Consider the following 12,193-nt stretch of genomic DNA (forward strand, 5'->3'; position numbering starts at 1 on the left):
AGATGGGAGGGAAGGAAGGCACATTTTCCAAGCAGTTGCTGCTGGGGGTGACCCTACATAGGGGCAGGTTCCAAATGCCCCTCCCTCCATTCCAGGTTTCAAACCCAGGGGAGCAGAGGGCACCCAGGCCCAGATGGTCCAGGACCTAGAATCTGGCGCCCTCTGGTGGCACCACTGGTTAGGGCCAGAGGTGAAACTTGGACCTCCTCTGAGCTCCAAAGATAGGAGTGGTCAGGGAACAGCTGGAATGGGTCTGGCCTTGGCCTACCTTGACCAACAGCAAAGAAGGGGTGGCCCTTGCCCAAGAACACACAGCAAGGAGGTGACGCCAGCCTAGCCTGACTCCTCCTCTGGCTGCCCTCCCCTCTGTTCCTCATCTCTAGATAGGGAAAGCCTCCCTCCCAGGTCAGCAGAGACGCAGAGGCTTGGCCATTTGTTAAAAAGTATAAAGTGCGGGCTGGGGATGTGGCTCAAGCGGTAGCGCGCTCGCCTGGCATGCGTGCGGCCCGGGTTCGATCCTCAGCACCACATACCAACAAAGATGTTGTGTCCGCCGAGAACTAAAAAAAAAAAAAAAAAAAAAAAAGTATAAAGTGCAAATACATTGGCTTTTATTGAGGTTACTCTGTGATTAACACCAGGTCTGCAGGGCTCTACCTCCCACTTCCACCTCCCTGAACTTCCCATTGCCAGGAAAGAAGGTGCTGGTGAGACCCAGGCGTTGAGCAGGGGACGCTGTTGATGTGGAGGTAGAAGGGACAGAAGAGACCAGTGGCTGAGTCCTTAGGGAGGGCAGGGATCCAGGAATCTGCCCAGCATGAAACTGAGAGCTGAGGAGCCCCCTCTGTCCCTCTACCTGGGGCTATGAACCAGGCCCAGCAGGGTCAGGAGTCTTTGAATCCTACCCTTTTGCCAAGTGACCTCTGGGAAACAGGATCCATTTCTGAGTGGTTTCTCCCAACCTAGACTGGTCCAGAGGCAGAGTGGCCAAGTCTAAGGCTACAGCCAGATCTCTCTGGCTTTGTGGCTTCTGGGCGCAGCTCCTGCCAGCTCTGCTCCTATGCACTCCTTTGGAGTCACTGTTTGGACCTGATGGGACAGAGGTGGAAGAAGCAGGAACAAAAAAACAGAAAGAACTGGAGTCAGATGCAATCTGAGAAAGACAAACACCAACAGGTACAGAGAACAGCCAGAGCAAGAGCGAGTCAAAGACACAATGAGACAAAGACAAAGCCAGTGATACAACAAGAGAAGATGGCTGAGGAGATGGAAACATGTCCAGACTCAGCCCAGTGAATGGGGCCTCACCTAGAGCTCATCCCGGGGCTGGGGATGGAGGCTGTGCCCACTGCTACCAGCCAGATCCAGGACAGGGCCACGCAGGGTCTTTTGAGAGCCAGTCCAGCTGATGAGGCGGCCGCTGTCATCGTCCCAAGGAGAGGATGTCTCTGTGTCACTGAGCCACTCAGCGTCCCCTGCATAGTGGGTGGGGGCAGCGAGCAGGGGCTGGGCAGAGAAGGCCTGCAGGTCCCTTGGCCAGAAGTGTGCCTTGTACTGCTCACTGTGAAACAGGAAGACAGTTCAGGTGGGCCAAGGTGGGCCCCTGATCCCAGACCCCATACCAGCCAGGAGCCTGGTGCCTCCCCTCCCCTCACCACCCTCCCCACTGGTCCTTACAATAGCCCTGAGAAGTAGGACTTCTATTATTCCCATTTTCCATATAAGGAAACTGAGGCTCATAACGGGGAAGCCATTTGATTAAAACCATGAGGGTGGGGGCCTGGGTTGTGGCTCAGTAATAGCGCGCTTGCCTAGTATGCATGAGGCACTGGGTTTGATCCCTGGCACTGCATAAAAATAGAAACAAACAAAATAAACGTATTGTGTCCACCTACAACTAAAAAAAAAAAACCATGAGGGCAGCAAGGCATTCACATGCAGCTGGGTCTGACCACTGGTCACTCTTGGGTGACCTGGGCCTGATCAGGCTCCACCTCCCCAGCTGCCCAGCGAGGGAACTTATTGAGACAGGCTCCTGGATGGGACACCCCTGCCCTGCCCAGCCCCAGCAGAGCCTCACTTGGGGTGCTGGTCAAACATGATGGGCAGGAACTCGTCCACAGGCAGCATGCGGTGTAGAGGCTGGGAGGCCAGCAGCTTGCGGGCGCCTGCCAGGCTCAGAGTGTATGCCAGTGTCCAATAGGAGTACCCTGCCACCACCAGGCCTGGTAGCCCCTCCACAGCCACCTCCTCCTCAGGGTTCACCTGCTTTCGGCCAAGGTAGCTGCAAGTGAATCAAGGGCCCCAGAAGCCACTGTAGGTCCCGGGGTGTCAAGTCCCCTCTCAGCCAGGTTCAGGAGTGGGAAGTGGCCAGGACTCCAAGCAGGAAGTAGCCAGCCCTCTCCCTTCCCCCTGGGGTGCAGGCTGCCTACATGAGGTCCCACGGAAGCTTCCGAGCCTCCACCTCCTCCATCAGCTGCTTCAGTCGCCCCCGGAAGTTGCTCTGAAAGCGCACGTCGTCCTCAAATACCAGCACCCGGGCCAAACCCCTGGCCACTACCTGTGGTACATGGTGGGGATAGGGAGATGGCTCTGCAGATTTGAGCTACCCACTTCCCATCTGCCTTCCTTGGCCACATCCCAAGGCTCACACAGTGACTCCCAAGCCCACCAGGGCTGCCACTTCCTAGGAAATGAAATTCGGGCCCTCCCCAAGATCCCCAGCCTAGTTTGCCAAAAAGAAGTATTTGGCAATCACCACCCTTGCTGTGGTCATTGAGCTCTGCTCTATCCCTGGGGCTAGTGCTACCATTCACCTCCAGGGATACCCAGGAGGCGGGAACGTGACCCCCCATGACAGGAAGGAGGTGAGACTGCCCAGCCAAGGGCGCACAGCAGACCTGCAACTGCTGGGCTCCAGGACTTGGCTCATCTCTTCAGCCTCCTGAGCTTCTGGAAGGACGCTGGGCTGGGTGGGGTTGAGGGGAGACCCCAGCCCCCAACATTGCAAAGAAAAAATACTTTCTGTAACTTTGGAAATGTGAAAAGAACATGAAATCAGCTCAGTAAATGATGAACCATGTCATCCTTCAATTTGCTCAGATGGGAAAAATCAACCATAAATGTAAACATGAGGTCACACACATACATACATATTGTGGCTATAGAAGAAAATAAAACAAGAAGTTGGGTGCCATGGTGCACACCTTAGATGCTAGCTACTCATGAGACTGAGGCAGGAGGATTGAAAGTTTGCCTCAGCAAGTTAGTGAGACTCTGACTCAAAAATAAAGAAGAAAGAATAAAAAGGTCTGGGACGTAGCTCAGTGGTAGAGTGCCCTGGGTTCAATTCCCAGCACTATAAAATCAAAACAAATGAAAATAAAAACAAGGACTGAATCTGCACACCATTGCTGGAGATTGGAGGGCCCAGCCCCCTGACCCCTGGCTGAGGCCTCTGGGCCAAGGGATGAGCAAGGCCACGCCTCAGGCCTTCCTGTCTCTGTTCCTGAAAAGCCCTTGCTTTCTCTGCACCTTTGCCACAGTTTCACTCTGCCTGCCCCTCCACAGTGAGGCCCACATGGCAATCTGGGCAGCAGACAGGGCCACTGCACTGTGGGGACAGCCTGCGCTTCTCTCCCCTGCGAGTTTGGTTCTTTCTTGAGTTCTGTGCCCATCTCTGGTCCCTGAGCCCCAGGCAGATCCCCCTCTGGCAGGAAGGAGACAGATGTGCCTTCTTCCTGTTCTGTGTGTTCCTCGACAGAATATCTGCTAGCACCCAGCAGATGGTCAGAGAGACTGTGGAGTGAACCAGGGCACCCTCTGTGGACACGGAGAAGGCCTAGAGATGCTGGCTAGGCTTTGAGGATTCATTCATTCACTCATTTACCTGCACACACCTGAGTGCTGGGAAAACAATCATGCCTAGGACAAGCCAGCCCCCCTTGTCCCTGAAGGGCGGGGCCCAGAAGGCAGGTATCCTCACCTCTTCCCAGATGGAGTAGTGGCTGAGGAAGCAGCCCACCTCACCCTTGGTCAGTGTGCGACCCGAGTAGGGGTCCTGGTAGCCAGGAAGCAAGTCCACGCCAAGGCTCCTGAGGATACTGCTATTGAGCATCCTGCGGGACACAGGTGTAATGGAATGACAGGTGCCAGCCAGAGACTCCTCCAGAGGGCCTCACCGGCACATGTTGGTGACAGTCACACCAGAGTCTAGCTCAAAGGAGGTTTAAGCCCTGTAATTCCTTTTTGTGGTCTAAAGCTGTCAGTGACTGGAGGGAACCAGCGTCACCTCAGGAGGTCCTGAGCTCCACAGAAGGGGCTGCCTGGGGGGAAGCCCCCCAAGGTGAACATGGGCACCGTGGTAGCAACTTCTCGGGCAGATGACCAAGCAAAGGATGGACATCCTACAGGCAAAAGCGCTGGGGGTGGGCTGGGCATATGGCTCAATTCTAAAGCACTGTCCTAGTAAGCACAAGAGCCTGCGTTCCATCTGAGCACTGAAGGGAAAGAAAGAGAGAGAGGGCTCAAACTGTGACAGGCATACGGGCCACAAGGCCGGCTGGCTGGAGAAACCTGGCCTTGGCATTCCCCAAGGAATATGGCTGGGCTGCACCCACCCCCACCCATCAGGGACCTAAGTCCAGGATGGAGGGGAGTGGTATCAAGGACACTTGACCCTTTACAGCACTAAGAGGTGTTGAGCTCTGGCTGAATCTTCACTGGACCCTTGCAAAACAGGAAGAGCCAGGCAGGATTATTTGCCATTTACAGAACAGGGCAGAGAGATGGGGGCAACTTGCCCAAGGTCACAGAGCTGGAAAGTGGCAGTGCAGAACCCAGGTCTGGAGCCTTAGCCACTCTACCTCCTCCCTCTAGTGGGCTGAGCGAGGGTGTCCTGTCCTGCATCTGTCTGCCCTGGAATGCCCTAAGACCTATTCTTCAGGCCCCATTTGGATGCTTCCTGGAACAGGCAACTAATTCAACTCTTCCGCTTCACCCACTCCCAGGAGCTCAGAGATGGACTAGGCTGTCCCCTTGGACCCCATCCACAGGAAGCCTCACCTGCCATCCACAGCGTCCACTACCCGCCCAGAGATCTCCATCTCCCAGAGCGAGCTCAGCATGCGCTCTCTGCGGTTGGGCCTGCGGGCCAGGCTGATGACAAAGACCTGGAGGAGACAGAGGGGTGGGGCCAGGGGGAGGGGAGAGACCACCACCCCCTGTCCCCAGTTCCACAGGTTGGGAGATATACCTCATCAAAACCCATCTTGCTGGGCCTCTTCGGAGGTCTAGATACGTGAGCTGAGGCCTGCATGGGAGGCCCATCCACTGCAAAGGGAAGCACACCCTAATCATGAGCCTCACCAACTTCCGGGGACAACCAGCCTGCAGTCCTCGCCCCCAGCCTCATTCCTGCCCCCTCACCAGAAGACTGGGCAGAAAAGGCTGGGATGACAGATCTGCCCAGCCCGTAGCAGACAGGAAGAAAGGCCCACAGAAGGGGCTTGCTCAGCATCACGGAACAAGTTAGGGAAAGGCTAGAACCCCAAGCCCAACGGACTTGAGTCTAGGGCCTAGGAAAGGGGCAGCAAGGGGAGGCAGGGGACCAGCCAGCAGGTGGGCGGGGCAGGTTCCCAGCCCTCACCCAGTGCTTCTAAGATCAGGTGGATGAAGTTGATCTTCTCATCCTCCAGGGTCTGGTGGGACTTCACCCCCACGTTCATGTATCCATAACGTTGCTCATTGCACACATGGACGGAGACCCCTGTAGAGAGAAGTCAAGGAGTGCCAGAGCTGGGCTAGGGTTTGCAGGACCCAGCAGAGGCCTCCAGCGCAGTACCTGACAGGCACCCAGTGTGTGAGTCTTCTCTGGGACTCAGCTCCCTACCTGTGGGACACACAACACCAGATGGTGGCTTACTGAACAGACCTGTCTAGGACACCTGCAGGGCACTGGGGCTGTGGTGTTGAGCTAGACATATGGGGTGCCTGCCCTCAGGGAGTCAGGTGAGGAAGGAGCAGGACCCTAGCTGAGGGATGGCAGCAAGTCCTGTGGCTATACTCCTGAACTCCCAACTCTCCCCACCCCCGCTGCCCCTTCACACTGTCTTCTACCTGAGAGCCACAGTGACCTTTTTTCCCCTTCAATATCTGTCACCTTCAAGCTGGGGATGTAGCCCAATGATAGAGTACTTGCCTGGCATGTACAAGGCCCAAGGTTCAGTTCCAGGATCACATACACAAAACTGTCACCTTTATTAATTATTAAGGCACTCAGTGTCTGTTTTAAAGCTAACCCATGCCCAGCACTGCACACAGACCCTAATCAGAGCAAGGGCACAACAGCACATGTAGAAGCCTGAGTGCCAGATTCCTTCACACGCTGACCAATTAATAGTGGCTGCTCATCGAAGTAGTAGTAGCAACGAGAAACTAACAGAGCCAGGTGCGGTGGCGCATGCCTGTCATCCCAGCAACTCGGGAGGCTGAGGCAGGAGGATTACAAGTTTGAAGCAAGCCTCAACAACTTAGAGAGGCCCTAAGCAACTTGGCAAGACCCCATCTCAAAAAACAAAAAGGGCTGGGGATGTGGCTCAGTGGTACAGCCCCTCAGGGTTGCCCCAGTGTCCAAAGCTTTACACACTGAGCCCTTTTTATTTTATTTTACTTTGTGACAGGTTCTCACTAAGTTGCTGAGGCTGGCCTCCATCTTGTGACCCTCCTGACTCAGCCTCCTGAGTTGCTGGGATGATAGGCATGCACCACAAGTGTCTGCGGGCTCAGATTTTAGATCACAGACCAGAAGTTCACTCCTTCCAGGAAGACTTCCTTGACCAGGAAGCTCTAGTCTCACCCTTCAGAGTACCTATGATCATGAGTTCACAGGCTAGAGATGTAGCACAGTAATAGAGCACTTGCCTAGCATACGTGAGGCCCTGGGCTCAAGCCCCAGCACCACACATGCACAGCTCCCCTTCCTGTCGTGGTTGTTATTGAACACTGATTCGTGTGGTCTTTTGATTGACTGAACTGGAAGCTCCGGGAGGGCAAGGACTGCCTGAATCTACTCACCACTCTTTCCCCACTGCCTCAAACATGGCAGGTGCTCCATAAATATCTGCCTAGTGAAGGAATACACAAAAGTGCCACAACGGTGGCAGCCAGAAAGGCAGTAGACTCAAAAAATGCTCTGACCCAAAGGCCAGACAGGAGTTGACAAGAAGAAATGCAGAGCAGGCAAGGGCATGCCAGGCAGAGGGAGCACATGTGCAAACGCTCAGGGGCCTCCAAGAAATGCTCAAGGAGGGCTAGTCCTCACCAGCGGCCTGACAGGCATAGGCGAAGACAATGATGTCATCGAAGGGCCAAGTGTAGTTGGGATGAGGTGGGTAGAAGGCGAACTGAGATGTCCCCTCAGCCCTCAGGGACAGCAGGAAGGTAGAGTGGACCATGGGGACCCGGAAGCAGCCCCAGCGCTGGCGGTTCTTGGTGGGGAAGTATTCAGCTGTGCGGCGGTAGTAGCCCTGGGGAAGGAGGATGCTCTCAGCTATGAGCAATTCCCCTGCCTCAGCCCACAGACCCCAGGGCCTCCAGGCTCTTTGCTCTTCATGCCCCTCCTCCCAGGACCTCAGCATCCTGACATCCCAGCCCCACCCTCACCTGGGGGGTGATCCCACACCAGAAGTTGGAATAGTAGGTCTGGGAGTCCAGCATTGGGGCCACCACTGGCAGCCCCTTCTCCACCAAAAGCCTCAACGTCTGGTTGTTGGTCAAAATGTTGTCTGTGTCTGCAAACTTTGGGGAGGGGGATGTCAGAGGTCCAAGGCCTACCTGGGCAGCAGACCCCCCAAGGAGCTCATGAAGCAGGAATCCCTCCAGATTGCCAGAGACACGGAACAGCTGCTAGGATCCAGTGGGCGTTTCCTTATAGAGTCCTAACCGATAAACCCAATAGATGTGTTTCTGAACCAGGATCTAGTCTAGGGCTCCGGCTTAGAGACCAGACCCAGAAAGCAGAACAGAGTAGTTTATCTAAAAACCTTATCTGAGACCTGGAGTGGATCCAAAGACTGACTCTGAGCTCTAATACAGGGATCCAGGCTCAGTTAAACTCTGGACACTTACCTAGGAATCTAGGCTCAGTAAATATTTTAGGATCTGTCTCTGGGATCCTGGTTTACTACCCAGTCTGAGACCAAACACAGGATTCCAGCTCAACATCTGATCTGGCTCTGAAAGATTCAGCTTGATGGGGCTGGGGATAGAGCTCAGTTGGTAGAGTGCTTGCTTCACATGCACAAGGCCCTGGGTTCAGCCTGATGATCAAGTCACATCAAGATTTCTATCAGGGACAGACACCACAGAAGCCCAATCCAAGCCAGGATTCTTTACCAAGACATAGTCAGCCCCCCAATTCCTGGCAAAAGTCAGGGCTTCCTGCTTCAATTCCATCAGAAACTGGTGCCTTTCTTTGGTCCAGTGCTTGGGACCCTCTTCACTTGGGTAGGACCTAAGAGAGTAAAGAGATGAGCTGTTCCCATGGGTAGTTACCATGCCTCTCCCTCTCTGCAGTGCAGCCCTTTCCTGGAGGCTGTGGCTCTAGGCTCCCTCTTCTTGTCTCTGGGATGTGACTGTTTCCCATCTTCCCCAGTATCCATCCCTCAGATCACAACCTGGACTCCCCCTCAGGCCTCCAGAACACAGCTGCATAGTCACTGCCCACAGCTGCCAGCCACTCCTGCAGCATCTCTGTGGTGTTGTCCATATTGTGATCTGTGGCACACCTGGGGACAGAGGAGGAAAAGGTGAGGGGGCACAATCACAGAAGGCAATCTTGACTCAGGTGCACCCACACCTTTGAGGCTGGCCTCTCCTGGGAGCAGTAAAGAAGTGTGTTAGAAGAGAAGGAATGAAACCAGGACAGCCAAGTCCCTATTGTCAGTCTGTGACTTGCTGTGTGACCTCAAACAAGTCCTGTCCCTCTTTAGGCTTTGCATCCTCCCTCTTTAACTTTAAGCTGCCGTGCCTACATCATAATCAAAGTCACAAATAAGTGGGTTTTTTTAAAAAATTTATTTATTTGGCTGGGGATTGAGCCCTGGGGCTACTCAGTCACTGAACTACATCCCCACACCTTTTTATTTTGAGACAGGGTCTCACTAAGTTGTGGAGGTAGGCCTTGAACTTGTGATCCTCCTGCCTCAGCCTCCCTCTGGAGCTGCTGGGAGTGCATTTTTAAGGATGGCTTTAAGGTTCCACATTCCCTAGTTACCTTCCTTCTTTGCCTTGTGACCACTAGCCAGGCCCTTTTCCTCTCTGAATCAGAATTAGACAAAAGAGCTGCTACTTTCCTCCACCCACAGGTTGTAATGAGGACTAAACCATGCCCTGAGTATCCCTGAGAAATGCAGATGGGCCAAAGCTCTGCTGCCATGGAGCACAGCCTCCCATCTCCTGGGGAAGGGGCTCTCATAACCAGAACTGGTGGACTTAGCCAAGAGCCAAACTTTTAGATGATGCTGCCCCTTTAAGCCAATTCCCTAGAAGTGAAGACTAACTACGTGTCAAGTCTTATGGGGTGGGAACTAACTCACTCCCAGACTGTGACTGTGGGCCGCCTTTGCAGGCCATGACTCCACCCCAGACCAACTTTGGTTTGCAGTGAGGGGTAGTTTGTCATTTCTCTCAGTTTATCCCTGACCTCAGTTTGGGACTCCTCCCTGTCTGGTCTTTAAACTGGGGGCTGTGGCCTCTGATCCCAGTGCTGCCCTATGGGGATGTCAGAGGGAGACTCCCAGGAGGGGGATGCTGCCCTTGGCTGGCAGGACTTACCTACCCCTCTACCCAGATAGGCTGGAGGGAGCCAGCCTAACTCTCCACACAGTATAGGGCAGAGGGCTGCCTCAACCCCATCTGCTCCCCAGGAACCTCCAGCTTGGCTGGTCTCTGCCACATTAGGTTCCAGGGGACTCCAGAGGTTCCTGTCCACTCCACCACAAGTCAAACGACAACAGATCCCACTGGGGTTCAGCTTAGGCTCTGTGGGCTGGGACAAGAAGGGATGGACCAAAATTATCCAGAGGAGGCCCCAAGAGGAGGAGCAGGGGGCCGGAAGCAGGGGTGGGTCGACCTATGGCCTCAGATGCCTGTCCTGTCCCCCAAAATGATGGAGGTCCTAAGCGGGATGCTCAGAGACTTGAGGGGCGAATCGCGAGGCTTGGGGCTTGGTGCCCAGGGATGCCTGCGCCGGGGTCTCTCACCAGAGGGCCACCCTGGCCCGGGGGTAGTCCAGCCGCTCCAACGCGCCCAGGTAGTGGGGCAGTGAGTGCTCGGCATTTCGAGCCAGGATGGCAAGCACCACGGTGGGCAGCGGTGGCTCCGCGATGCCCGCAGCCTGGAGCCGCAGCCCCAGCAGGAGCAACAGTCCCAGCAGCCGGGCGGCGAGCATAACGCCCATGGCGGGCGCTCGGCGGCTGCAGCAGCTTCGCCCCCCGCCCCCAGCGGAGGGGAGGGGAGGGGAGGGGCCTGGGGCGCGGGAGGGGCCCCCTGCAAAGTGGGCGCTTCAGCCTGCGCTCCGCCCCGGCACCAGAAGGCCGAGGCTGGAGGCCAGGTCGCAGCCCGTCAGCAGTCCCTCCCAGAGCGGCCAAAGGGGCCAGGGAGGATCCGGGGTGACTGCATTGGAGCGGCCCGGTGTCGGAGAACGCCCGTTCCCTGAGCGCTCAACCCCTGGAACCAGGACTTCCCTGAATGCCGGTTCCCTGGCCGTCCGGCAGACGCACGGACCTCAGCCGCACCCACGCTGCGGGACCCACTCGGCCTGGCATTCCCCGGGCGCCCCTACTCCCGCTCCTCCTCCGCCCCGGGCGCCCTCTGGCGGGCCCAGGCGCGAACTCGCTGAAGCGCGAGGAGACCGAGGGCCGGAGAGGAAACCTCTGCTCTAGGGGCGGGGTCGGAGTCCCCCTGACCTGGGTGCGCCTTCCCGCAGCGTTCTGCGTTCTGCGCCTGGCACCCCCTGGCATGTCCAGTCCTCGCTGTGGTCGCCGGCACCAGCACTGCTTCGGCTCTTTAAGAGAGCAAAAGTCCACTCAGACTGAGTCTAGTATAGGGCACTACAGAACCCCTAATGGTGACCCAGCCCCCTTCCAAAGCAGGAGATACAGCCTCCCTGGGGCAGAGCCAGATCCTAGGACCCTGCTGGGATGGAAGGGAGTCTCCAGTCTCCTCTGGGAGAGGGACAGGAGCCTCAAGGATCCTGAGCGGCAAAACCGGCTGATGCTAACTGGGGGATGTAGCTTAGTAGTGGAGTACTTACTTGCCTGGAGCGCGGGAAGTTCTGAGTTTGATGGGGCGCCATCCAGCTGATGAGAGTTTCCTTCAAAGAATGAATGCACTTGAAGCTCTTGGCATGAAGTCCGACTCTCAGGGGGAGTTCCGAAAAGCTCGGAAGTGGAAGGGAGAGCTGGAGAAAAGAGATTCCCTTCCTATTCCCATATGAACACTCTTAGCCTCTTTCCAGGGTCAGGAAGGGGAATTGGACTGGTGCATGCTATCCTCATGGGCAGGGGCTGGGTGGGACCATGCAAAGAATGGGCTTACCTAATGATGAGCGTGTTGGTGGTGGGGAGCATGTTGAACTCTGGCATCCTGGTCCAAGGCCTGGCTCCAAAGGCTCCAGTTACAGCTTCCAGTGTTTCAAATTCCAGCTGGGCCATTTCCAGGCCAGTGGCCCTAAAGTGAGAAGAGCTAGAGAAGGGATCTAGGTCCCATGAAAGCATCTTGGGCCCCCTCCCTTATATGGTAGCCTCTGGCTGGAAGGCACTCCAGGTCCCAGGATTCCCTTTTTAAAGTCAAACAATGTCCCTGTCACTTCCCCACCCTAGACCCTCTGCCCATCCCTATTGGTCCAGGGGGTGATATAGTCTGAATGTTCCTGAACCCCAACACTCATGTTAAAACCTAGTGACTGACATCTTTGGTATTAAAAGTCTTCAGGACCAGGTGTGGTGGCACATGCCTGTAAACCCAGCAACTTGCCAGGTTAAGGCAAGAGAATTGCATGGGGTAGAGCACTCTGGGTTTTGTCCCCATTACTGCAAAATTTAAAAAATAAAGAAAAAGCTGGGGCTGGGGATGTGGCTTAAGCGGTAGCGCGCTCGCCTGGCATGCGTGCGGCCCAGGTTCGATCCTCAGC

The 12,193-nt window shown here is 55.6% G+C and overlaps 1 protein-coding gene across 4 annotated transcripts; it reads right to left on the reverse strand.

Moving 5' to 3' along the window:
- Positions 1-611: 611 nt before the first annotated feature.
- CERCAM (cerebral endothelial cell adhesion molecule) lies at positions 612-11,735 on the reverse strand. 4 transcript variants are annotated; one of them, XM_081281220.1, is made up of 15 exons: positions 11,599-11,735; positions 11,315-11,461; positions 10,968-11,065; positions 8,676-8,786; positions 8,395-8,512; positions 7,663-7,797; positions 7,322-7,526; positions 5,648-5,767; positions 5,255-5,331; positions 5,065-5,171; positions 3,986-4,118; positions 2,433-2,560; positions 2,081-2,284; positions 1,309-1,561; positions 612-1,079 (listed from the first exon to the last, which is right to left on the reverse strand). In XM_081281220.1, the coding sequence occupies exons 2-14, from the start codon at positions 11,354-11,356 to the stop codon at positions 1,309-1,311; spliced, it is 1,731 nt and encodes a 576-aa protein (XP_081137346.1). In that variant the 5' UTR covers positions 11,357-11,461; positions 11,599-11,735; the 3' UTR covers positions 612-1,079. The 4 variants fall into 4 exon arrangements, with proteins under 4 accessions (XP_081137346.1, XP_081137348.1, XP_081137345.1 ...); XM_081281222.1 differs by lacking the exons at positions 10,968-11,065; positions 11,599-11,735 and having other exon boundaries at positions 11,315-11,335; XM_081281219.1 differs by lacking the exons at positions 10,968-11,065; positions 11,315-11,461; positions 11,599-11,735 and adding an exon at positions 10,263-10,881.
- Positions 11,736-12,193: the final 458 nt, after the last annotated feature.

This window comes from Spermophilus citellus (assembly GCF_964194105.1).
Source record: "Spermophilus citellus genome assembly, chromosome: 2".
Lineage (NCBI taxonomy): Eukaryota > Metazoa > Chordata > Mammalia > Rodentia > Sciuridae > Spermophilus > Spermophilus citellus.

Excerpts from the sequence above, each read along its gene's own strand:
- CERCAM (XM_081281219.1), bottom strand. The coding sequence starts at position 10,459 with ATGGGCGTTATGCTCGCCGCCCGGCTGCTGGGACTGTTGCTCCTGCTG. Across the intron at positions 5,768-7,321 it reads CTATGCCTGTCAGGCCGCTG|GGGTCTCCGTCCATGTGTGC; the intron begins GTGAGGACTAGC and ends TTCTCTCTACAG. Across the intron at positions 4,119-5,064 it reads GTGGACGCTGTGGATGGCAG|GATGCTCAATAGCAGTATCC; the intron begins GTGAGGCTTCCT and ends TGTGTCCCGCAG.